At 47.3% G+C, this 25,000-nt stretch overlaps 2 protein-coding genes across 2 annotated transcripts in view; both read left to right on the top strand.

Annotated features, from left to right (window-relative positions):
- LOC135531945 (adhesion G protein-coupled receptor L1-like) overlaps nucleotides 1-1,243 on the top strand; it is a 40,318-nt gene extending 39,075 nt beyond the window's left edge. Inside the window, exon 6 of the mRNA XM_064959637.1 lies at nucleotides 1-1,243. This exon is cut by the window's left edge and continues 563 nt beyond it. The gene's annotated coding sequence lies outside the window, so the exon portion shown is untranslated.
- A 6,940-nt stretch (nucleotides 1,244-8,183) lies between these two features.
- LOC135525758 (adhesion G protein-coupled receptor L1-like) overlaps nucleotides 8,184-25,000 on the top strand; it is a 29,968-nt gene continuing 13,151 nt past the window's right edge. The window contains exons 1-15 of the mRNA XM_064953578.1: nucleotides 8,184-8,373; nucleotides 10,173-10,518; nucleotides 10,705-11,001; nucleotides 11,363-11,466; nucleotides 12,128-12,313; nucleotides 13,665-13,703; nucleotides 14,290-14,470; nucleotides 14,642-14,764; nucleotides 17,800-18,008; nucleotides 18,193-18,384; nucleotides 19,250-19,459; nucleotides 21,493-21,713; nucleotides 22,624-22,690; nucleotides 22,775-22,866; nucleotides 23,810-23,978. Coding sequence (XP_064809650.1) covers nucleotides 8,215-8,373; nucleotides 10,173-10,518; nucleotides 10,705-11,001; nucleotides 11,363-11,466; nucleotides 12,128-12,313; nucleotides 13,665-13,703; nucleotides 14,290-14,470; nucleotides 14,642-14,764; nucleotides 17,800-18,008; nucleotides 18,193-18,384; nucleotides 19,250-19,459; nucleotides 21,493-21,713; nucleotides 22,624-22,690; nucleotides 22,775-22,866; nucleotides 23,810-23,978 — 2,595 coding nt within the window. The 5' untranslated portion in view covers nucleotides 8,184-8,214. The remainder of the gene's footprint in view (nucleotides 8,374-10,172; nucleotides 10,519-10,704; nucleotides 11,002-11,362; nucleotides 11,467-12,127; nucleotides 12,314-13,664; nucleotides 13,704-14,289; nucleotides 14,471-14,641; nucleotides 14,765-17,799; nucleotides 18,009-18,192; nucleotides 18,385-19,249; nucleotides 19,460-21,492; nucleotides 21,714-22,623; nucleotides 22,691-22,774; nucleotides 22,867-23,809; nucleotides 23,979-25,000) is intronic.

Raw genomic sequence — 25,000 nt, 5'->3', positions numbered from 1 at the left:
AGAGAGACATTTAGAGAGATTGAGAGAGACATTTAGAGACATTGAAAGAGACATTTAGAGAGATTGAGAGAGACATTTAGAGAGATTGAGAGAGACATTTAGAGAGATTGAGAGAGACATTTAGAGACATTGAGAGAGACATTTAGAGAGATTGAGAGAGACATTTAGAGAGATTGAAAGAGACATTTAAGAGACATTTAGAGACATTTAGAGAGATTGAGAGAGACATTTAGAGAGATTGAGAGAGACATTTAGAGATGGAGAGAGGGAGAGAAAGAAACAGAGAGAGAGAGAGAAAGAGAGAGACATTGGGAGAGAGAGAAACAGAGAGAAACAAAAACGGTGTGTGTGTATAATGTAAACTATTTGTCTGAGAGAGAAACAGAGAGAAACAGAGCGGGAGACATTGGGAGAGAGAGAGAAACAGAGAGAAACAGAGAGAGACATTGGGAGAGAGAGAGAAACAGAGAGCAACAGAGAGCAACAGAGAGAAACAGAGAGAAACAGAGAGAGACATTGGGAGAGAGAGAGAAACAGAGAGCAACAGAGAGAAACAGAGAGAGACATTGGGAGAGAGAGAGCAACAGAGAGAAACAGAGAGAGACATTGGGAGAGAGAGAGAAACAGAGAGAGACATTGGGAGAGAGAGAGCAACAGAGAGAAACAGAGAGAAACAGAGAGAGACAGAGAGAAACAGAGAGAAACAGTGTGTGTGTATAATATAACTATTTGTCTGAAGTCCTCTTCAACTCTATGGATGTCCTATGTATATGTATTTATTCATGTGATGTATCCAGTTTATTTGGACAGGGACAATGTACCACAACACCAGTTTATTTGGACAGGAACAATGTACCACAACACCAGTTTATTTGAACAGGGACAATGTACCACAACACCAGTTTATTTGGACAGGAACAATGTACCACAACACCAGTTTATTTGAACAGAGACAATGTACCACAACACCAGTTTATTTGGACAGGAACAATGTACCACAACACCAGTTTATTTGAACAGGGACAATGTACCACAACACCAGTTTATTTGGACAGGAACAATGTACCACAACACCAGTTTATTTGGGCAGGGACAATGTACCACAACACCAGTTTATTTGAACAGGGACAATGTACCACAACACCAGTTTATTTGGACAGGAACAATGTACCACAACACCAGTTTATTTGGACAGGGACAATGTACCACAACACCAGAAGTCTCAGAACACTGAGAAATGATGCATTGCTCCAGATTTAGCTAACAGTTCATTTCCATCTATGTATGCTCTTCGTCCTCTATGTCCTCTTTATGTCCTCTCTTCGTCCTCTATACGTCCTCTCTACGTCCTCTTTATGTCCTCTCTTCGTCCTCTTTATGTCCTCTCAACGTCATTCATATGTCCTGTCTCTGTCCTCTTTATCTCCTCTCTATGTCCTCTTTATCTCCTCTCTATGTCCTCTTTATGTCCTCTTTATGTCCTCTTCATGTCCTCTTTATGTCCTCTCTACGTCCTCTTTATGTCCTCTTTATGTCCTCTCTACGTCCTCTTCATGTCCTCTTTATGTCCTCTCTACGTCCTCTTTATGTCCTCTTTATGTCCTCTCTACGTCCTCTTTATGTCCTCTCTATGTCCTCTTTATGTCCTCTTTTTGTCCTCTCTACGTCCTCTTTATGTCCTCTCTACGTCCTCTTTATGTCCTCTCTTCCTCTTTATCCTCTCTCTGTCCTCTCTCTCTGTCCTCTTTATGTCCTCTCTCTCTACGTCCTCTTTATGTCCTCTCTACGTCCTCTTTATGTCCTCTCTCTGTCCTCTCTACGTCCTCTCTCTGTCCTCTTTATGTCCTCTCTCTGTCCTCTTTATGTCCTCTCTACGTCCTCTTTATGTCCTGTCTCTACGTCCTCTTTATGTCCTGTCTCTGTCCTCTTTATGTCCTGTCTTTATCCTCTTTATGTCCTGTCTCTGTCCTCTTTATGTCCTCTCTCTGTCCTCTTTATGTACTGTCTCTGTCCTCTTTATGTCCTCTTTGTCCTCTTTATGTCCTCTGTCCTCTTTATGTCCTGTCTCTGTCCTCTTTATGTCCTGCCTCTGTCCTCTTTATGTCCTGTCTTTGTCCTCTTTATGTCCTGTCTCTGTCCTCTTTATGTCCTCTCTCTGTCCTCTTTATTTCCTCTCTACGTCCTCTTTATGTCCTGTCTCTGTCCTCTTTATGTCCTGTCTCTTCGTCCTCTTTATGTCCTCTCTGTCCTCTTTATGTCCTGCCTCTGTCCTCTTTATGTCCTCTCTCTGTCCTCTTTATGTCCTGTCTCTGTCCTCTTTATGTCCTGTCTCTGTCCTCTTTATGTCCTGTCTCTTCATCCTCTTTATGTCCTCTTTATGTCCTCTCTCTGTCCTCTTTATGTCCTGTCTCTGTCCTCCTCCTTTTATGTCCTGTCTCTTCGTCCTCTTTATGTCCTGTCTCTTCCTCTTTATGTCCTCTTTATTTATGTCCTGTCTCGTCCTCTCTCTGTCCTCTTTATGTCCTCTCTCTGTCCTCTTTATGTCCTAACTCTCTCGTCCTCTTTATGTCCTCTTTCCTCTTTATGTCCTCTCTCTGTCCTCTTTATGTCCTCTCTACTTCCTATTTATGTCCTGTCTCTACATCCTCTTTATGTCCTGTCTCTGTCCTCTTTATGTCCTGTCTCTGTCCTCTTTATGTCCTGTCTTTCATCCTCTTTATGTCTTTTCTACGTCCTCTTAATGTCCTCTCTCTGTCCTCTTTATGTCCTGTCTCTGTCCTATTTATGTCCTGTCTCTTTATGTCCTGTCTCTACGTCTCTTTATGTCCTGTCTCTGTCCTCTTTATGTCCTGTCTCTTCATGTCCTCTCTATGTCCTCTTTATGTCCTGTCTCTTCGTCCTCTTTATGTCCTGTCTCTGTCCTCTTTATGTCCTGTCTCTGTCCTCTTTATGTCCTGTCTCTACATCCTCTTTATGTCCTGTCTCTTCGTCCTCTTTATGTCCTGTCTCTGTCCTCTTTATGCTCTCTCTGTCCTCTTTATGTCCTGTCTCTGTCCTCTTTATGTCCTCTCTCTGTCCTCTTTATGTCCTCTCTCTGTCCTCTTTATGTCCTGCCTCTGTCCTCTTTATGTCCTCTCTGTCCTCTTTATGTCCTGTCTTTGTCCTCTTTATGTCCTCTCTCTGTCCTCTTTATGTCCTAATTTCTCTTCGTCCTCTTTATGTCCTGTCTCTGTCCTCTTTATGTCCTGTCCTCTTTATGTCCTCTCTCTACGTCCTCTTTATGTCCTCTCTACTTCCTATTTATGTCCTGTCTCTCCTATTTATGTCCTGTCCTACATCTTTATGTCCTGTCTCTGTCCTCTTTATGTCCTGTCTCTGTCCTCTTTATGTCCTGTCTCTTCATCCTCTTTATGTCTTTTCTACGTCCTCTTAATGTCCTCTCTCTGTCCTCTTTATGTCCTGTCTCTGTCCTATTTATGTCCTCTCTACGTCCTCTTTATGTCCTGTCTCTTCGTCCTCTTTATGTCCTTTCTAATTCCTCTTTATGTCCTCTCTCTGCCCTCTTTATGTCCTCTCTACGTCCTCTCTCTGTCCTCTTTATGTCCTCTCTCTGTCCTCTTTATGTCCTAACTCTTCGTCCTCTTTATGTCCTCTCTACGTCCTCTTTATGTCCTCTCTCTGTCCTCTTTATGTCCTGTCTCTACGTCCTCTTTATGTCCTGTCTCTGTCCTCTTTATGTCCTGTCTATGTCCTCTTTATGTCCTGTCTCTTCATCCTCTTTATGTCTTTTCTACGTCCTCTTAATGTCCTCTCTCTGTCCTCTTTATGTCCTGTCTCTGTCCTATTTATGTCCTCTCTACGTCCTCTTTATGTCCTGTCTCTTCGTCCTCTTTATGTCCTTTCTAATTCCTCTTTATGTCCTCTCTCTGTCCTCTTTATGTCCTAACTCTTCGTCCTCTTTATGTCCCTCTCTACGTCCTCTTTATGTCCTCTCTACGTCCTATTTATGTCCTGTCTCTGTCCTCTTTATGTCCTGTCTCTTCGTCCTCTTTATGTCCTTTCTATGTCCTCTTAATGTCCTCTCTCTGTCCTCTTTATGTCCTGTCTCTGTCCTCTTTACGTCCTCTCTCTTTCGTCTCTACGTCCTCTCTCTGTCCTCTTTACGTCCTCTCTCTGTCCTCTCTACGTCCTCTCTCTGTCCTCTCTACGTCGTCTCTCTGTCCTCTCTACGTGCTCTCTCTGTCCTCTTTATGTCCTCTCTACGTCCTCTCTCTGTCCTCTTTATGTCCTCTCTCTGTCCTCTCTACGTCCTCTCTCTGTCCTCTTTATGTCCTCTCTCTGTCCTCTCTACATCCTCTCTCTGTCCTCTCTACGTCCTCTCTCTGTCCTCTTTATGTCCTCTCTCTGTCCTCTCTACGTCTTCTCTCTGTCCTCTTTATGTCCTCTCTATGTCCTCTTTATGTCCTCTCTCTGTCCTCTCTACGTCCTCTCTCTGTCCTCTCTACGTCCTCTCTCTGTCCTCTTTATGTCCTCTCTCTGTCCTCTTTATGTCCTCTCTACGTCCTCTTTATGTCCTCTCTCTGTCCTCTCTACGTCCTCCCTCTGTTCTTTCTACGTCCTCTCTCTGTCATCTTTATGTCCTCTCTGTCCTCTCTACGTCCTCTCTCTGTCCTCTTTATGTCCTGTCTACGTCCTCTTTATGTCCTGTCTCTGTCCTCTTTATGTCCTCTCTACGTCCTCTTTATGTCCTCTCTGTCCTCTTTATGTCCTGTCTCTGTCCTCTTTATGTCCTCTACCACCTCTTTATGTCCTGTCTCTTTGTCCTCTTTATGTCCTTTCTACGTCCTCTTTATGTCCTCTCTCTGTCCTCTTTATGTCCTGTCTCTTCGTCCTCTTTATGTCCTTTCTACGTCCTCTTAATGTCCTCTCTCTGTCCACTTTATGTCCTTTCTACGTCCTCTTTATGTCCTGTCTCTGTCCTCTTTATGTCTTCTTTACGTCCTCTTTATGTCCTGTCTCTTCGTCCTCTTTATGTCCTCTCTCTGTCCTCTTTATGTCCTGTCTCTTCGTCCTCTTTATGTCCTGTCTCTGTCCTCTTTATGTCCTGTCTCTTCGTCCTCTTTATGTCCTTTCTACGTCCTCTTAATGTCCTCTCTCTGTCCTCTTTATGTCCTGTCTCTGTCCTCTTTACGTCCTCCTTACGTCCTCTTTATGTCCTGTCTCTACGTCCTCTTTATGTCCTCCCTCTGTCCTCTTTATGTCCTGTCTCTTCGTCCTCTTTATGTCCTTTCTACGTCCTCTTAATGTCCTCTCTCTGTCCACTTTATGTCCTCTCTCTGTCCTCTTTATGTCCTCTCTACGTCCTCTCTACGTCCTCTCTCTGTCCTCTCTACGTCCTCTCTGTGTCCTCTTTATGTCCTCTCTCTGTCCTCTCTACGTCCTCTCTCTGTCTTCTTTATGTCCTCTCTACGTCCTCTCTCTCTCTCTGTCCTCTCTACGTCGTCTCTCTGTCCTCTCTACGTCCTCTCTGTCCTCTTTATGTCCTCTCTACGTCCTCTCTCTGTCCTCTTTATGTCCTCTCTCTGTCCTCTCTCTCTGTCCTCTTTATGTCCTCTCTCTGTCCTCTCTACGTCCTCTCTGTCCTCTCTACGTCCTCTTCTGTCCTCTTTATGTCCTCTCTCTGTCCTCTCTACGTCTTCTCTCTGTCCTCTTTATGTCCTCTCTACGTCCTCTTTATGTCCTCTCTCTGTCCTCTCTCTGTCCTCTCTCTGTCCACTCTACGTCCTCTCTCTGTCCTCTTTATGTCCTCTCTCTGTCCTCTCTACGTCCTCTTTATGTCCTCTCTACGTCCTCTTTATGTCCTCTCTCTGTCCTCTCTACGTCCTCTCTCTGTCCTCTTTATGTCCTCTCTCTGTCCTCTTTATGTCCTCTCTACGTCCTCTTTATGTCCTCTCTCTGTCCTCTCTACGTCCTCCCTCTGTCCTTTCTACGTCCTCTCTCTGTCATCTTTATGTCCTCTCTGTCCTCTCTACGTCCTCTCTCTGTCCTCTTTATGTCCTGTCTACGTCCTCTTTATGTCCTGTCTCTCCTCTTTATGTCCTCTCTATGTCCTCTCTACGTCCTCTTTATGTCCTGTCTCTGTCCTCTTTATGTCCTAACTCTTCGTCCTCTTTATGTCCTCTCCACCTCTTTATGTCCTCTCTCTGTCCTCTTTATGTCCTCTCTACGTCCTATTTATGTCCTGTCTCTTCTTCCTCTTGATGTCCTGTCTCTGTCCTCTTTATGTCCTGTCTCTGTCCTCTTTATGTCCTGTCTCTTCGTCCTCTTTATGTCCTTTATACGTCCTCTTAATGTCCTCTCTCTGTCCACTTTATGTCCTTTCTACGTCCTCTTTATGTCCTGTCTCTGTCCTCTTTATGTCTTCTTTACGTCCTCTTTATGTCCTGTCTCTTCGTCCCTCTTTATGTCCTCTGTCCTCTTTATGTCCTGTCTCTTCTGTCCCTTTATGTCCTGTCTCTGTCCTCTTTATGTCCTGTCTCTTCGTCATCTTTATGTCCTTTCAATCCCTTAATGTCAATCTCAGTCCTCTTTATGTCCTGTCTCTGTCCTCTTTATTCCTCCTTACGATGTCCTGTCTCTCGTCCTCTTTATGTCCTCCCTCTGTCCTCTTTATGTCCTGTCTCTTCGTCCTCTTTATGTCCTTTCTACGTCCTCTTAATGTCCTCTCTCTGTCCACTTTATGTCCTCTCTCTGTCCTCTTTATGTCCTCTCTACGTCCTTGTCCTCTCTCTGTCCTCTCTACGTCCCTCTCTGTGTCCTCTTTATGTCCTCTCTCTGTCCTCTCACGTCCTCTCTCTGTCTTCTTTATGTCCTCTCTACGTCCTCTCTCTGTCCTCTCTAAATACGTCGTCTGGAACTCTGTCCTCTCTACGTCCTCTCTCTGTCCTCTTTATGTCCTCTCTACGTCCTCTCTCTGTCCTCTTTATGTCCTTCTCTGTCCTCTCTGACGAAAATATGTCCTCTTTATGTCCTCTCTCTGTCCTCTCTACGTCCTAACTTTGTCCTCTCTATTGTCCTCTTTATGTCCTCTCTCTGTCCTCTCTAATCTTCTCTCTGTCCTTTCTCTACGTCCTCTTTATGTCCTCTTTTCCTCTCTCTGTCCTCTCTCTTCCACTCTACGTCCTCTCTGTCCTCTTTATGTCCTCTTCTGTCCTCTCTACGTCCTCTTTATGTCCTCTCACGTCCTCTTTATGTCCTCTCTCTGTCCTCTCTATCCTCTCTCTGTCCTCTTTATGTCCTCTCTCGTCCTCTTTATGTCCTCTCTCTGTCCTCTCTACGTCCTCTCTCTGTCCTCTCTACGTCCTCTCTCTGTCCTCTTTATGACCTCTCTCTCCTCTCTAAAGTCCTCTTTATGTCCTCTCTGTCCTCTTTATGTCCTGTCTCTGTCCTCTTTATGTCCTGTCTCTGTCCCGCAGGTTGCCGAACATCACGACGGTACAGGCTTCGTTTCTATGATGGAGCCGTGTTCTACAACAAGAACGCACAAACCTGGTCAAATACGACCTCCGCACACGCATTAAGGTGACCTCTGACCTTTACAGATCTGTATCACCTTTCCCACCGCACCAGGGTTGAAGTCAATGCCATTTCAATCCCAGTCAATTCAGGAGGTACACTGACATTCCGATGTCAAGTCTTCAATGCTTTTTGATGAGGAACATATGAATTTAAAATTTGGTTAACTTTTTGAATTGGCTGGAATTGACCCCCAATCCTTCGCAGACTCATGGTTTCTCCAGAAAATATGTATTTTAAATGAGATTTTTATTGTATCAATTGATTTCTCTTGTGTGTTGTGTATTTATGACAATTTTAAATACTTCTCTCAATTCAATTCAATTCAATTCAAGGGCTTTATTGGCATGGGAAACGTGTTACATTGCCAAAGCAAGTGAAATAGATAAACCAAAGTGAAATAAACAATCAAATTAACAGTAGACATCACACATACAGAAGTTTCAAAACAATGAAGACATTACAAATGTCATATTATATATATATACAGTGTTTTAACAATGTACAAATGGTAAAGGACACAAGATAAAATAAATAAGCATAGATATGGGTTGTATTTACAATGGTGCGTGTTCTTCACTCTCTCTCTCTCTCTACTCTACTCTCTCTCTCTCCCTCTCCCTCTCTCTCTCTCTCTCTATGAAGAGCGGCGAGGCGGTGGTGTTGAACGCTAACTACCACGACACTTCTCCATATCGGTGGGGCGGGAAGAGCGATATCGACCTTGCTGTGGATGAGAACGGACTGTGGGTCATCTACTCAACTGAAGCCAACAATGGACGTATAGTTGTCAGTCAGGTGAGAGAGAAGGATGGATCGGATGGATCGTACCCGTGGGAAGTAGAGGTGCTGAGGGGGCTGCAGAATTCTCTGAAAAACCAGAAAATTTATAATAATCAAAAATATAGAATTTTTTTGAAAAATACTTTTTTCCACAAAAGTACACTGGACCTTTTCTAGAACTAGCAGACCGATATAGACGTCGCTAGTGTGGGCAACGACAAAAAAATTGCAACATCCCTCCTTTGGCAAAAAAGGTTGTTGTATAATTAGGAACAGAATCAGGTTTCAATAGTTGGAATTGTAAGAGTTGTTGCCCCGCCCCTTTCTCTGTGATGTCATTCTAATGGAATCTAGAAAGAACAAAACGCTGTCCTCAAACATTTACATCAAATGGTGCAAAGTCATGAACAAAGATACAAAACATTTACATCAAATTAAATAACATGGAAAACTGTCAGGGTTTTCCTGTGGTGAGGTAGAGGAGGACCAAAACACGGCGTGGTTATATTGATTCATGTTTAATTAAAACAGATAAACATGAACACTACAAAACAACAAACGTGGAAAACCAAAAAACAGCCCTATCTGGTGCAAAACACAGAGACAGGAACAATCCCCCACAAACACACAGTGAAACCCAGGCTACCTAAATATGGTTCCCAATCAGAGACAATGACTAACACCTGCCTCTGATTGAGAACCATATCAGGCCTAACATAGAAATGGACAATCCAGACACACAACATAGAATGCCCACCCAGCTCACGTCCTGACCAACACTAAAACAAGGAAAACACACACGAACGATGGTCAGAACGTGACAAAAACAAACACTTTTTGTACAGTATTGATTTACCATCCTTGCAAAACAGAATGTAAATGTACATGACTGTGTTGTACAGAGGCTGGTCGTCTAGGTTTGTACCTGTAGACTTTCCATCAGCCTGTAGATAAACAACGACCACTACAGTAATTAACTACATTGGGCGTCAAGTGGTTTGTGGTGCCATGATGGTGGAGTTGGCTCAGTTGGTAGAGCTTGGCCTTTGCAATGCTAGGGTTGTGGGTTTGATTGATAAATATTTTATACATACATATATTTAAAAAATATATTTTCCTTCATTATCTTCCTCTAACCCTACCACTGCTCTAACTAATGGACAACAACACTTAGGCTTCTACTTCCAGTTTATACGTGCTGTGTACATTTCACGGACACAATATATTTTACTAAATGTTTTCAAATGAAACAAAATACCTTGTTTCGAAGCTTTTAGAATTGACTCCCCCCCTCTCTCCTCTCTTTCTCTCTTCACTCTCTTAACGCCTTCTCTCTCTTTCTCCCTCTCTCTCTCTCTCTCTCTCTCTCTCTCTCTCTCCATCTCTCTCTCTCTCTCTCTCTCTCTCTCTCTCTCTCTCTCTCTCTCTCTCTCTCTCTAAACTCTCTCTCCCTCTCTCTCTCCTCTCTCCTCTCTCCTCTCTCCTCTCTCTCTAAACTCTCTCCTCTCAATCCTCTCTCCCCTCTTTCTCTCCCCTCTCCCTCTTCTCTTTCTCTCTCCTCTCTCTCTGTCCTCTCATTCTCTCTCCTCTCTCGCTCTCTCCTCTTTTCTCTCTCCTCTTTTCTCTCTCTCCCTCTCTTTTTCTCTCTCTCTTTCTCTCTCCCTCTCTCCTCTCTCACTCCTCTCACTCTCCTCTTTTCTCTCCTCTCTTCTTTCTTTCTCCCCTCCTCTCTCTCTCTCTCTCTCTCTCTCTCTCCCTCTCTCTCTCTCTCTCTCTTCCCCCTCTCCTGCCCCTTAATTTCTCCTCCCCTCCAGGTAAACCCTTACACCCTGCGTTTCGAGGGTACGTGGGCGACCAGCTTCGATAAGCGCGGGGCGAGCAACGCCTTCATGGCGTGCGGCGTGCTGTACGCGGTGCGCTCCGTCTTCCAAGACGACGAGGGACAGACAGACAGAGGAGGAGGAGGTGGAGGGGATATGGTGTTATATGCGTTTGACACCAGTAGAGGGCGAGAGGTGCCGGTCCAGATCCCCTTCCCTAACCCCTACCAGTATATATCATCTATAGACTACAACCCACGGGACAACCAGCTGTATGTGTGGAATAACTACTACGTGCTGAGATACCCTCTGCAGTTCAGACCACCCCAGCCTACCAAAGGTGTGTGTGACCGGGGGAAGGGCAGGGTGTGTGTGGGGGGCAGTTTACTAACCAGAATGATAATAAATTTGACCCCTCCCTTCCCATGTGTCTCCTCCAGGTCCTCTCTCCTCTCTAATGACTACAGTTTACTAACTAGAATGATAATATATTTGACCCCTCCCTCCCCATGCCTCTCTCCTCCAGGTCCTCTCTCATCTCTAATGACTACAGTGGGGTCCTACACAGCCACCGTAGCGCTGACCCCAGTACGACCTTCAGCCTCCAATCCCATCGGGGTCATCAACCGGAGTCCGGACTTGCGGCCAATCACGGCCATGGTCCCGCTGACCCCCCACCCCCCCCACCGTGCCCCCATCGCCCCGGGGGGGTCCTACGGGGGGCAGGTTGGGGTGTGTGAGGGGAGGGTGACCAGAGGGGTACAGTGGCCCCCTACACCTAAAGGAGAGATGGTGGAGAGACCATGTCCCAAAGGATCACTGGGTGAGTGTGTGTGTGTGTGTGTGTGTGTGTGTGTGTGTGTGTGTGTGTGTGTGTGTGTGTGTGTGTGTGTGTGTGTGTGTGTGTGTGTGTGTGTGTGTGTGTGAACTGGTAGGCTGGTGAGAAAGGGGGAGAGAGAGAGAGAGAGAGAGAGAGAGAGAGAGAGAGAGAGAGAGAGAGAGAGAGAGGGGGGTGATACTGTAGAGTGAGAGCATGCTGAATGCAAATTAGGTTTTGATATCTGTCCCTCTCTCTTCCTCCCCCTCTCTCTCCCCACCCTCCTCTCTCCCTCCATCCCTCCTCCTCCTCTCTCTCCCCACCCTCCTCTCTCCCCACCCTCCTACCCCTCTCTCTCCCTCACCAGGTATAGCATCGTACCAGTGTGTGTTGTCCCCGGTAACCTGGAACTCCAGAGGGCCTGACCTCAGTAACTGTACCTCCCCCTGGGTCAGTCAGATAGCACAGAAGGTCAGTCACGCACACACACACACACACACACAGGGAGGGAAGGACATGGACACACGCAAACACACACACTGTATGCACACAAACACACACACTGTATGCACACACACACACACACACACACACTGTATGCACACACACACACACACATACAGACACGCAGAAGGACATGGATGGAAACACACCCATACGCACGCGAAGACACACACACAGGTCGTCAATGGACAGCACCACATAACTTTAACATGACCATATGTTCCCCGTTCTCCCCCCTCTCTCCCTCCTCCCCCATTCTCCCTCCCCCCCTCTCTGCCTTCCACCCTTGTTCCCCCTCCCTCCCTCCCTCCTCCCCCATTCCCCCTGCCTCCCTCCCTCCCCCTTTCCCCCTCCCTCCCTCCCTCCCTCCCTCCCCCCCTCTCCCTCCCTCCCTCCTCCCCCGTTCCCCCTCCCTCCCTCCCTCTCTGCCCTCCACCCTTGTTCCCCCTCCCTCCCTCCATCCCTCCCTCCTCCCCCATTCCCCCTCCCTCTCTGCCTTCCACCCTTGTTCCCCCTCCCTCCCTCCCCCTCTCTCCCTCCCTCCCTCCTCCCCGTTCCCCCTCTGCCCTCCTCCCCTGTTCCCTCTCCCCCTCTGCCTTCCACCCTTGTTCCCCCTCCTCCCTTCTAGATAAAGAGTGGGGAGAATGCAGCTAACATCGCTGGTGAGTTAGTAAACCTGACGAGGGGGCGGGTCTACGCCGGTGATGTCAGCATGTCAGTCAAACTTCTAGAGCAGCTGTTGGACATCCTGGATTCTCAGCTTCAGGCCCTACGACCAGCCAACAAGGAATCTGCTGCACGCAACTACAACAAGGTACACACACACACACACACACACACACATTACAACAAGGCACACACACACACACATTACAACAAGGTACACACACACACACACATTACAACAAGGCACACACACACATTACAACAAGGTACACACACATTACAACAAGGTACGCACACACACACGCATTACAACTAGGTACACACACACACACACACACACATTACAACAAGGTACACACACACACACACGCATTACAACAAGGTACACCCACACACACACATTACAACAAAGCACACACACACATTACAACAAGGTACACACACACACGCATTACAACAAGATACACACACACATTACAACAAGGTAAACACACACACACGCATTACAACAAGGTACACACACACACACACACACATTACAACAAGGTACACACACACACACATTACAACAAGGTACACACACACACACACTACAACAAGGTACACACACACACACATTACAACAAGGTACACACACACACATTACAACAAGGTACACACACACATTACAACAAGGTACACACACACACACTACAACAAGGTACGCACACACACATTACAACAAGATACACACACACACATTACAACAAGGTACACACACACACACACACACATTACAACACGGTACACACACACGCATTACAACAAGGTACGCACACACACACATTACAACAAGGCACACACACACACATTACAACAAGGTACACACACACACACATTACAACAAGGTACACACACCCACACACATTACAACAAGGTACGCACACACACACATTACAACAAGGTACACACACACACATTACAACAAGTTACACACACACTACAACAAGGTACACACACACACACACACTACAACAAGGTACACACACACACACACACTACAACAAGGTACACACACACACACACACTACTACAAGGTACACACACACACACACACTACAACAAGGTACACACACACACACACACTACTACAAGGTACACACACACACACACACTACAACAAGGTACACACACACACACACACTACAACAAGGTACACACACACACACACACTACAACAAGGTACACACACACACACACACTACTACAAGGTACACACACACACACACACTACAACAAGGTACACACACACACACACACTACAACAAGGTACACACACACACACTACAACAAGGTACACACACACACACACACACACTACAAGGTACACACACACACAGACTGTTGTAAGCATTTCACGGTACGGTCTACACCTGTTGTCTTCGAGTGCATTTGACAAATAACATTTGATTTGATTTGTAGTACTTGTGTTACGTAAAGTGTGTTCCTGTCTACTTCAGTTGCAGAAGAGGGAACGCACCTGTAGAGCTTATGTCCAGGTAAACCACAACTCTCTACATATAGTATATATTTACTATAGTATAGTTACGATAGCATATTTAGTATAGTATATTTAGGGTAGTATGTTTAGTATTGTATATTTGTATAGTATATTTAGTGGTGTATATTTAGTATTGTATCTTTAGTATAGTGTCTTTAGTATTATATATTTAGTATGGTATATTTAGTATTGTATATTTAGTATTGTATATTTAGTATAGTATATTTAGTATAGTATCTTTAGTATTGTATATTTAGTATTGTATATTTAGTATAGCATTTTTAGCATGGTATCTTTAGTGTATGGGTGTGTGATATATCTCTAGTCCAGACAGGTGATTGGTTCATGAGGCTTTATATGATATAGTCTATACAGTACATAGTAGATATATACAGTACCAGTCAAAAGTTTGGACACACCTACCCATTCAAAGGTTTTTCTTTATTTTTACTATTTTCAACATTTTAGAATAATAGTGAATTCATCAAAACTATGAAATAACACATATGGAATCATGTAGTCACCAAAAAGGTATATATATATATATATATATATATATATATATTTGTGTGTGTCTCTGACAGGCGGTGGTTCAGGTAGTTGATAACCTGTTGGGCCCTGAAGCTCTAGTCTCCTGGGCTGATATGAGGACCACTGACCAATCACGCTCTGCCTCGCTGCTATTGGACGCCATGGAGAAAGGAGCCTTTCTGTTGGCTAACAACATCTACGAGGGGCGATTCAGCGACAGAGCGCCCAATGTCGGTAAGTTTGGTGTGTGTGTGTGTGTGTGTGTCTTAGCAATCTGTTCAGTTTGAAATGTAAAAACTTCCCTCTGTTTCTCTTTCGTGTGTGTGTGTGTGTGTGTGTGTGTGTGTGTGTGTGTGTGTGTGTGTGTGTGTGTGTGTGTGTGTGTGTGTGTGTGTGTGTGTGTAGATCTAGAGGTGTATGTATTGAACACAGAGGCAGACCTACAGGACCTGACGTTCCCTCACTCCTATGACAGTGACAGTGTTCTACAGCTCTCAACTGCTACTCTACAGCAGTACAGCAGCAATGGTCAGTCACACACACACACACACACACACGAACGCACAGACACACACACACACACATAAACGCACAGACACACACACAAACGCACAAAAGACACACACACAGTCACATACACACACACACACACGAACGCACAAAGACACACACACAGACACACACACACGAACGCACAAAGACACACGCAGACACACACACGCGCACACACAGGTAAACATACACTCGCGCACACACGTGCATAAACACACACACACACGCACACAGACAGAAACACACACTTAGCCACACACACACACATGATAGTTCTATCTCTCCACTCCATCTCTCCATCTCTAGGCCAGGTGAAGATAGTTTTATCTCTCCTCTCTCCATCTCTAGGCCAGGTGAAGATAGTTCTATCTCTACTCTCTCCATCTCTAGGCCAGGTGAAGATAGTTCTATCTCTCCTCTCTCCATCTCTAGGCCAGGTGAAGATAGTTCTATCTCTCCTCTCTCCATCTCTAGGCCAGGTGAAGATAGAACTACAGTGCCTTGCGAAAGTATTCGGCCCCCTTGAACTTTGCAACCTTTTGCCACATTTCAGGCTTCAAACATAAAGATATAAAACTGTATTTTTTTGTGAAGAATCAACAACAAGTGGGACACAATCATGAAGTGGAACGACATTTATTGGATATTTCAAACTTTTTTAACAAATCAAAAACTGAAAAATTGGGCGTGCAAAATTATTCAGCCCCTTTACATTCAGTGCAGCAAACTCTCCAGAAGTTCAGTGAGGATCTCAATGTTGACCTAAATGACTAATGATGATAAATACAATCCACCTGTGTGTAATCAAGTCTCCGTATAAATGCACCTGCACTGTGATAGTCTCAGAGGTCTGTTAAAAGCGCAGAGAGCATCATGAAGAACAAGGAACACACCAGGCAGGTCCGAGATACTGTTGTGAAGAAGTTTAAAACCGGATTTGGATACAAAAAGATTTCCCAAGCTTTAAACATCCCAAGGAGCACTGTGCAAGCGATAATATTGAAATGGAAGGAGTATCAGACCACTGCAAATCTACCAAGACCTGGCCGTCCCTCTAAACTTTCAGCTCATACAAGGAGAAGACTGATCAGAGATGCAGCCAAGAGGCCCATGATCACTCTGGATGAACTGCAGATATCTAAAGCTGAGGTGGGAGACTCTTTCCATAGGACAACAATCAGTCATATATTGCACAAATCTGGCCTTTATGGAAGAGTGGCAAGAAGAAAGCCATTTCTTAAAGATATCCATAAAAAGTGTAATTTAAAGTTTGCCACAAGCCACCTGGGAGACACACCAAACATGTGGAAGAAGGTGCTCTGGTCAGATGAAACCAAAATTGAACTTTTTGGCAACAATGCAAAACGTTATGTTTGACGTAAAAGCAACACAGCTCATCACCCTGACCACACCATACCCACTGTAAAACATGGTGGTGGCAGCATCATGGTTTGGGCCTGCTTTTCTTCAGCAGGGACAGGAAAGATGGTTAAAATTGATGGGAAGATGGATGGAGCCAAATACAGGACCATTCTGGAAGAAAACCTGATGGAGTCTGCAAAAGACCTGAGACTGGGACAGAGATTTGTCTTCCAACAAGACAATGATCCAAAACATAAAGCAAAATCTACAATGGAATGGTTCAAAAATAAACATATCCAGGTGTTAGAATGGCCAAGTCAAAGTCCAGACCTGAATCCAATCGAGAATCTGTGGAAAGAACTGAAAACTGCTGTTCACAAATGCTCTCCATCCAACCTCACTGAGCTCGAGCTGTTTTGCAAGGAGGAATGGGAAAAAATGTCAGTCTCTCAATGTGCAAAACTGATAGAGACATACCCTTAGCGACTTACAGCTGTAATCGCAGCAAAAGGTGGCGCTACAAAGTATTAACTTAAGGGGGCTGAATAATTTTGCACGCCCAATTTTTCAGTTTTTGATTTGTTAAAAAAGTTTGAAATATCCAATAAATGTCATTCCACTTCATGATTGTGTCCCACTTGTTGTTGATTCTTCACAAAAAAATGCAGTTTTATATCTTTATGTTTGAAGCCTGAAATGTGGCAAAAGGTCGCAAAGTTCAAGGGGGGCGAATACTTTCGCAAGGCACTGTATATCTTTCCTCTCTCCATCTCTAGGTCAGGTGAGGATAGTTCTATCTCTCCATCTCTAGGTCAGGTGGAGATAGTTCTATCTCTCCTCTCTCCATCTCTAGGCCAGGTGAAGATAGTTTTATCTCTCCTCTCTCCATCTCTAGGCCAGGTGGAGGTAGTTCTATCTCTCCTCTCCATCTCTAGGCCAGGTGAAGATAGTTCTATCTCTCCTCTCTCCATCTCTAGGCCAGGTGAAGATAGTTCTATCTCTCCTCTCCATCTCTAGGCCAGGTGGAGATAGTTCTATCTCTCCTCTCCATCTCTAGGCCAGGTGAAGATAGTTCTATCTCTCCTCTCTCCATCTCTAGGCCAGGTGAAGATAGTTCTATCTCTCCTCTCCATCTCTAGGCCAGGTGGAGGTAGTTCTATCTCTCCTCCTCCTCTCTCCATCTCTAGGCCAGGTGAAGATAGTTCTATCTCTCCTCTCCATCTCTAGGCCAGGTGAAGATAGTTCTATCTCTCCTCTCCATCTCTAGGCCAGGTGGAGGTAGTTCTATCTCTCCTCCTCCTCTCTCCATCTCTAGGCCAGGTGAAGATAGTTCTATCTCTCCTCTCCATCTCTAGGCCAGGTGAAGATGGTTCTATCTCTCCTCTCCATCTCTAGGCCAGGTGAAGATAGTTCTATCTCTCCTCTCCATCTCTAGGCCAGGTGAGGATAGTTCTATCTCTCCTCTCCATCTCTAGGCCAGGTGAAGATAGTTCTATCTCTCCTCTCTCCATCTCTAGGTCAGGTGAAGATAGTTTTATCTCTCCTCCTCTCTCCATCTCTAGGCCAGGTGAAGATAGTTTTATCTCTCCTCTCTCCATCTCTAGGCCAGGTGAAGATAGTTTTATCTCTCCTCCTCTCTCCATCTCTAGGCCAGGTGAAGATAGTTCTATCTCTGTATAAGAACCTTGGATCCTTCCTGACCACTAACAACTCCTCGTTGAGGTTGGAGGCGGGGTTTGTGATTGGCGGTGGCAGGAGCTTGGCGGTGAATTCTCACGTGATCTCGGCTTCTGTCAACAAAGGTTCCAACCGAGTATTCCTCTCTGAACCGGTCGTCTTCACTCTGCGACACCTACAGGTACGTGTGGGGGAGGGGGGGGTATTTATGTGTGGTGGGGGAGTGTGTGTGTTGTGTGTGTGTGTGTGTGTGTGTGTGTGTGTGTGTGTGTGTGTGTGTGTGTGTGTGTGTGTGTGTGTGTGTGTGTGTGTGTGTGTGTGTGTGTGTGTGTGTGTGTCAACCCTGTATGTTTATTTGTCTCCAGGTGGAGAACCACTTCAGCCCCAACTGTTCGTTCTGGAACTCCACGGGGTCGGGGGGGTCAGCATCGGGGTCGTCGGGGGGTCGTTGGTCATCCCAGGGGTGTAAACGGATACACACCAACAACACACACACCACCTGCGCCTGTAACCATCTGTCAACCTATGCTGTCCTGATGACCTACCACCAACCTGCTGTAACTAGCACACACACACACACACACACACACATTACACACACAAACACACAAACACATACACAAACACACATACACACACACATTACACACACACATTACACACACACACACACACACAAAAGCACACACACACACACACACAAACACACACACACACACAAACACATACACAAACACACACACACATATACACACACACACACACATATACACACACACACACACACACACACACATACACAAACACATACACAAACACAAACATACACACATATACAAACTCACTCTAAAATCACATTTTGATGGTCAAAGAAATGGTTATGTTAAAAACTCTCTATCCTCCGTCCCTCCCTCCCACCCTCCACCCCCTTCCTCCCTCCCTCCCTCCTGCCCTCCCTCTCCCCCCTTCCTCCCTTCCTCCCTCCCACCCTCTACCTCTTCCCCCACCCCCTTCCTCCCTCCCTCCCACCCTCTACCTCTTATTCCCCCCTCTCCACCCCCCTCCCTCCCGCCCCTCCCTCTCCCCCCATCCTCCCTCCCTCCCTCCCACCCTCTACCTCTCCTCCCCTCCCTCCCTCCCTCCCACCCTCTACCTCTCCCCCCTCCCCCTCCCTCCCTCCCTCCCACCCTCTACCTCCCCCCTCCCCCTTCCTTCCCTCCCTCCCTCCCTCCCACCCTCTACCCCCCCTCCCTTCCCCTACCTCCCACCCTCTACCTCTTCTCCCCCTCCCCCTCCCGCCCCTCCCACCCTCTACCTCCCCCTCTTCCTCCCTCCCTCCCGCCCTCCCTCTCCCCCCCTCTACCTCTCCCTCCCTCCCTCCCACCCTCTACCTCCCCCCTCCCTCTCCCCTCCTCTCTCCAGTCTGTAGATGGGATACAGGAGGTTCTGGTCTACGTAGTGTCCTGGGTAGGTATATCTGTAGCCCTGGTGTGCCTTGCAGCCTGCAGTACCCTACTGTGTTGCCAGGGGGCGCCACAGTCAGACCACAGCACCATACACAGGAATCTGTGGGGCAACCTCTTCATCACCGAACTCATCTTCCTCATTGGGGTAGATAAGACACAGTACAGCGTGAGTAAAATCACACACACACACACACACATACAAACACACACACACATCTTCATATGTACATATTCTTATCCATTCCTTTACACTTGTGTGTATTAGATAGTCATTGTGAATTTGTTGATATATTACTGCACTGTCGGAACTAGAAGCACAAGCATTTCGCTACACTCGCATTAACATCTGATAACCGCGTGTATGTGACCAATAAAATTTGATTTGATGTGACATAGTTTTGTCGCATCATATGAGAGGACAAGACTCAGTTCAGAGCTTTTAGTTCTTATGAGAGGACAAGACTCAGTACAGAGCTTTTAGTTCTTACGAGAGGTCAAGACTCAGTTCAGAGCTTTTAGTTCTTACGAGAGGTCAAGACTCAGTTCAGAGCTTTTAGTTCTTATGAGAGGTCAAGACTCAGTACAGAGCTTTTAGTTCTTATGAGGACAAGACTCAGTACAGAGCTTTTAGTTCTTATGAGAGGACAAGACTCAGTACAGAGCTTTTAGTTCTTATGAGGACAAGACTCAGTACAGAGCTTTTAGTTCTTATGAGGACAAGACTCAGTACAGAGCTTTTAGTTCTTGTGAGAGGTCAAGACTCAGTACAGAGCTTTTAGTTCTTGTGGGAGGACAAGACTCAGTACAGAGCTTTTAGTTCTTATGGGAGGACAAGACTCAGTACAGAGCTTTTAGTTCTTGTGGGAGGACAAGACTCAGTACAGAGCTTTTAGTTCTTATGGGAGGACAAGACTCAGTACAGAGCTTTTAGTTCTTGTGGGAGGACAAGACTCAGTACAGAGCTTTTAGTTCTTATGGGAGGACAAGACTCAGTACAGAGCTTTTAGTTCTTATGAGAGGTCAAGACTCAGTACAGAGCTTTTAGTTCTTATGAGGTCAAGACTCAGTACAGAGCTTTTAGTTCTTACGAGAGGTCAAGACTCAGTTCAGAGCTTTTAGTTCTTACGAGAGGTCAAGACTCAGTTCAGAGCTTTTAGTTCTTATGAGAGGTCAAGACTCAGTACAGAGCTTTTAGTTCTTATGAGAGGACAAGACTCAGTACAGAGCTTTTAGTTCTTATGAGGTCAAGACTCAGTACAGAGCTTTTAGTTCTTATGAGGACAAGACTCAGTACAGAGCTTTTAGTTCTTATGAGAGGTCAAGACTCAGTACAGAGCTTTTAGTTCTTATGAGAGGACAAGACTCAGTACAGAGCTTTTAGTTCTTATGAGGTCAAGACTCAGTACAGAGCTTTTAGTTCTTATGAGAGGTCAAGACTCAGTACAGAGCTTTTAGTTCTTGTGAGAGGTCAAGACTCAGTACAGAGCTTTTAGTTCTTATGAGAGGACAAGACTCAGTACAGAGCTTTTTTAGTTCTTATGAGGTCAAGACTCAGTACAGAGCTTTTAGTTCTTATGAGAGGACAAGACTCAGTACAGAGCTTTTAGTTCTTGTTGATCCAGTCAGTAACTGAAATGTTCCTCAGTGTTTCTTCATGTGTCGTTACTTCAGCAGTATGAAGGGAGGGATTTCTGTCACGGCAATAAAATATTTTGAATTTAATTGAATTCCCTCTCTCCTCCTCTTCCCCCCTTCCCCTCTCCTCCCCTCCCTCCATCCTCCCTCTCTCCAACTCTCCCACCCTCCTCCCCCTCTCCTCCCCTCTCCTCTCCTCCCCCCTCTCCCCCCCTCCTCCCCTCTCCTCCCCCTCTCCTCCCCTCTCCTCCCCTCCCTCTCTTCTCCCCCTCTCCTCCTCTTCCCCCCTTCCCCTCTCTTCCCCTCCCTCTATCCTCCCTCTCCCAACTCTCCCACCCTCCTCCTCCCCCTCTCCTCCCCCTCCCCTCCCCTCCCCCCCCTCTCCTCCCCTCCCTCTCCTCTCCCCCCCTCTCCCCCCCTCCTCCCCCTCCTCCCCCTCCCCCCCCTCCTCCTCCCCCTACCCCTCTCCTCCCCCTCTCCTCCCCTCTCCTCTCCTCCCCCTCTCCTCCCCTCTCCTCCCCCTCTCCTCTCCTCTCCTCTCCTCACCTCTCCTCCCCTCTCTAGGTAGCGTGTCCAGTCTTTGCCGGTCTGCTCCATTTCTCCCTGCTCTCTGTGTTCTGTTGGTTATGCCTGGAGGCAGTGGAACTCTACTTACTGCAGGGGGAGCTCTTTGAAGGACGGACCTCTAGGAGGAAGTACTTCTATCTCTGCGGCTACTTCCTGCCAGGGGTGGTCGTGGCCGTCTCCGCTGCCATCGACTACAGGGGCTACGGCACCCGGACTGTGTAAGTGGCAGAGAGTGTGTGGTGGGGGGGAGGGTGTGTGTGGGGGGAGGATGTGTGTGGTGGGGGGAGGATGTGTGTGGTGGGGGGAGGATGTGTGTGGTGGGGGGAGGATGTGTGTGGTGGGGGAGGATGTGTGTGGTGGGGGGAGGATGTGTGGTGGGGGGAGGAGATGTGTGTGGGGGGGGGATGTGTGTGGTGAGGGGGAGGATGTGTGTGGTGGGGGGAGGATGTGTGTGGGGGGAGGATGTGTGTGGTGGGGGGAGGATGTGTGTGGTGGGGGGAGGATGTGTGTGTGGGGGAGGATGTGTGTGGTGGGGGGAGGATGTGTGTGGGTGGGGGGAGGATGTGTGGTGGGGGGAGGATGTGTGTGGTGGGGGGGAGGATGTGTGTGGTGGGGGGAGGATGTGTGTGGGGGGGGAGGATGTGTGTGGTGGGGGGAGGATGTGTGTGGTGGGGGGGGAGGAGGATGTGTGTGGTGGGGGGATGTGTGGTGGGGGGATGTGTGTGTGGTGGGGGAGGATGTGTGTGGTGGGGGATGTGTGTGGTGGGGGGATGTGTGTGGTGGGGGGAGGATGTGTGTGGTGGGGGGAGGATGTGTGTGGTGGGGGGAGGATGTGTGTGGTGGGGGGAGGATGTGTGTGTGGTGGGGGGAGGATGTGTGTGGTGGGGGGAGGATGTGTGTGTGAGTATTGATTTGAAATCTCTGCTTTATTGTGTGTGTATGTCAAAACGTATAATGACTATGCTGTATTGTGTGTGTGTGTGTGTGTGTGTGTGTGTGTGTGTGTGTGTGTGTGTGTGTGTGTGTGTGTGTGTGTGTGTGTGTGTGTGTGTGTGTGTGTGTGTGTGTGTGTGTGTGTGTGTGTGTGTGTGTGTGTGTGTGTGTGTGTGTGTGTGTGTGTGTGTGTAGGTGTTGGCTGCAGATGGACAACTACTTCATCTGGAGTTTCCTGGGTCCTGTATCTGTCATTATAATGGTGAGACAAACATACTCACTCTCACATGTGAGCACACACATACACATGAGTTTGACCTCTCACCTCTGACCCTGTGACCCCCAGCTGAACCTGGTGGTCTTGGTGATGACTCTTCACAAGATGGTGCACAGCTCCTCCGCCCTCAAACCCGACTCCAGTCGTCACGACAACCTCAGGTGAGCCCCGCCCCCTGGCACATATGTGACAGGCATGATTGGTTGTTTGTTTTGGGCAGGGAGGGACACAGAGGCTCATGGGAAGGGGTAGAAACAGGAAGAAGTAACAGAGGACACAAATAGTGAAAAGTAGAAGATGTGAGGCTAAAAAAGTTGTGTCAAAATAACATGACATCTTCTCCTTCTGCTTCCTCCCTAACCCCCACCCCCCTCTCTCTCTCTCCCCCCTAACCCCCACCTCCCTCTCTCTCTCTCCTCCCTAACCCCCACCTCCCTCTCTCTCTCTCTCCCCTAACCCCCACCTCCCTCTCTCTCTCTTTCCCCTAACCCCCACCCCCCTCTCTCTCTCTCCCCCCTAACCCCCACCTCCCTCTCTCTCTCTCTCCCCCTAACCCCTCCCTCTCTCTCTCCCCCTAATCCCTCCCTCTCTCTCTCCTCCCTAACCCCCACCTCCCTCTCTCTCTCTCTTCCCTAACCCCCACCTCCCTCTCTCTCTCCCCCCTAACCCCCACCTCCCTCTCTCTCTCTCCTCCCTAACCCCCACCTCCCTCTCTCTCTCTCCTCCCTAACCCCCACCCCCCGCTCTCTCTCTCCCCCTAACCCCCCTCTCTCTCTCCCCCCCCTAACCCCCACCCCCTCTCTCTCTCCTCCCTAACCACCACCTCCCTCTCTCTCTCTCCCCCCCCTAATCCCCACCTCCCTCTCTCTCTCTCCTCCCTCACCCCCACCTCCCTCTCTCTCTCCTCCCTAACCACCACCTCCCTCTCTCTCCCCCCTAACCCCCACCTCCCTAACCCCCACCTCCCTAACCCCCACCCCCTCTTTCTCCTCCATGCCTCTAAACCTCTCCCCATCTCCCTCTAATCTCTTCCTCCCTCCTCTCTCCCTCTCCTCTTCCTCCCCCTCCCTCCTCTCTCCCTCTCCTCTTTCTCCCTCTCTACAGAGCGTGGACTGTGGGTTCGCTCACCCTCCTCTTCCTCCTGGTGGTGACCTGGTCTCTGGGGCTCGTCTTCCTCTCATCTCCCTCTCTCCTCCTCTCCTACCTCTTCTCCTCCCTTAACACGGCCCAGGCTCTACTCATCACAATACTGTTCTGTACACTCACTAGGAAGGTAGGTGGGGTCTCAATACTGTTCTGTACACTCACTAGGAAGGTAGGTGGGGTCTCAATACTGTCCTGTACACTCACTAGGAAGGTAGGTGGGGTCTCAATACTGTCCTGTACACTCACTAGGAAGGTAGGTGGGGTCTCAATACTGTCCTGTACACTCACTAGGAAGGTAGGTGGGGTCTCAGTACTGTTCTGTACACTCACTAGGAAGGTAGGTGGGGTCTCAATACTGTTCTGTACACTCACTAGGAAGGTAGGTGGGGTCTCAATACTGTTCTGTACACTCACTAGGAAGGTAGGTGGGGTCTCAATACTGTTCTGTACACTCACTAGGAAGGTAGGTGGGGTCTCAATACTGTTCTGTACACTCACTAGGAAGGTAGGTGGGTTCTCAATACTGTTCTGTACACTCACTAGGAAGGTAGGTGGGGTCTCAATACTGTCCTGTACACTCACTAGGAAGGTAGGTGGGGTCTCAATACTGTTCTGTACACTCACTAGGAAGGTAGGTGGGGTCTCAATACTGTTCTGTACACTCACTAGGAAGGTAGGTGGGTTCTCAATACTGTTCTGTACACTCACTAGGAAGGTAGGTGGGGTCTCAATACTGTCCTGTACACTCACTAGGAAGGTAGGTGGGGTCTCAATACTGTTCTGTACACTCACTAGGAAGGTAGGTGGGGTCTCAATACTGTCCTGTACACTCACTAGGAAGGTAGGTGGGGTCTCAATACTCTCTGTACACTCACTAGGAAGGTAGGTGGGTTCTCAATACTGTCTGTACACTCACTAGGAAGGTAGGTGGGGTCTCAATACTGTCTGTACACTCACTAAGAAGGTAGGTGGGGTCTCAATACTGTTCTGTACACTCACTAGGAAGGTAGGTGGGGTCTCAATACTGTCCTGTACACTCACTAGGAAGGTAGGTGGGGTCTCAGTACTGTTCTGTACACTCACTAGGAAGGTAGGTGGGGTCTCAATACTGTTCTGTACACTCACTAGGAAGGTAGGTGGTGTCTCAAT

Source organism: Oncorhynchus masou, chromosome 5 (genome assembly GCF_036934945.1).
Source record: "Oncorhynchus masou masou isolate Uvic2021 chromosome 5, UVic_Omas_1.1, whole genome shotgun sequence".
Taxonomy (NCBI): domain Eukaryota; kingdom Metazoa; phylum Chordata; class Actinopteri; order Salmoniformes; family Salmonidae; genus Oncorhynchus; species Oncorhynchus masou.
Note: the sequence above shows the minus strand (reverse complement) of the source record. Positions and strands in the feature narration are given on the sequence as shown.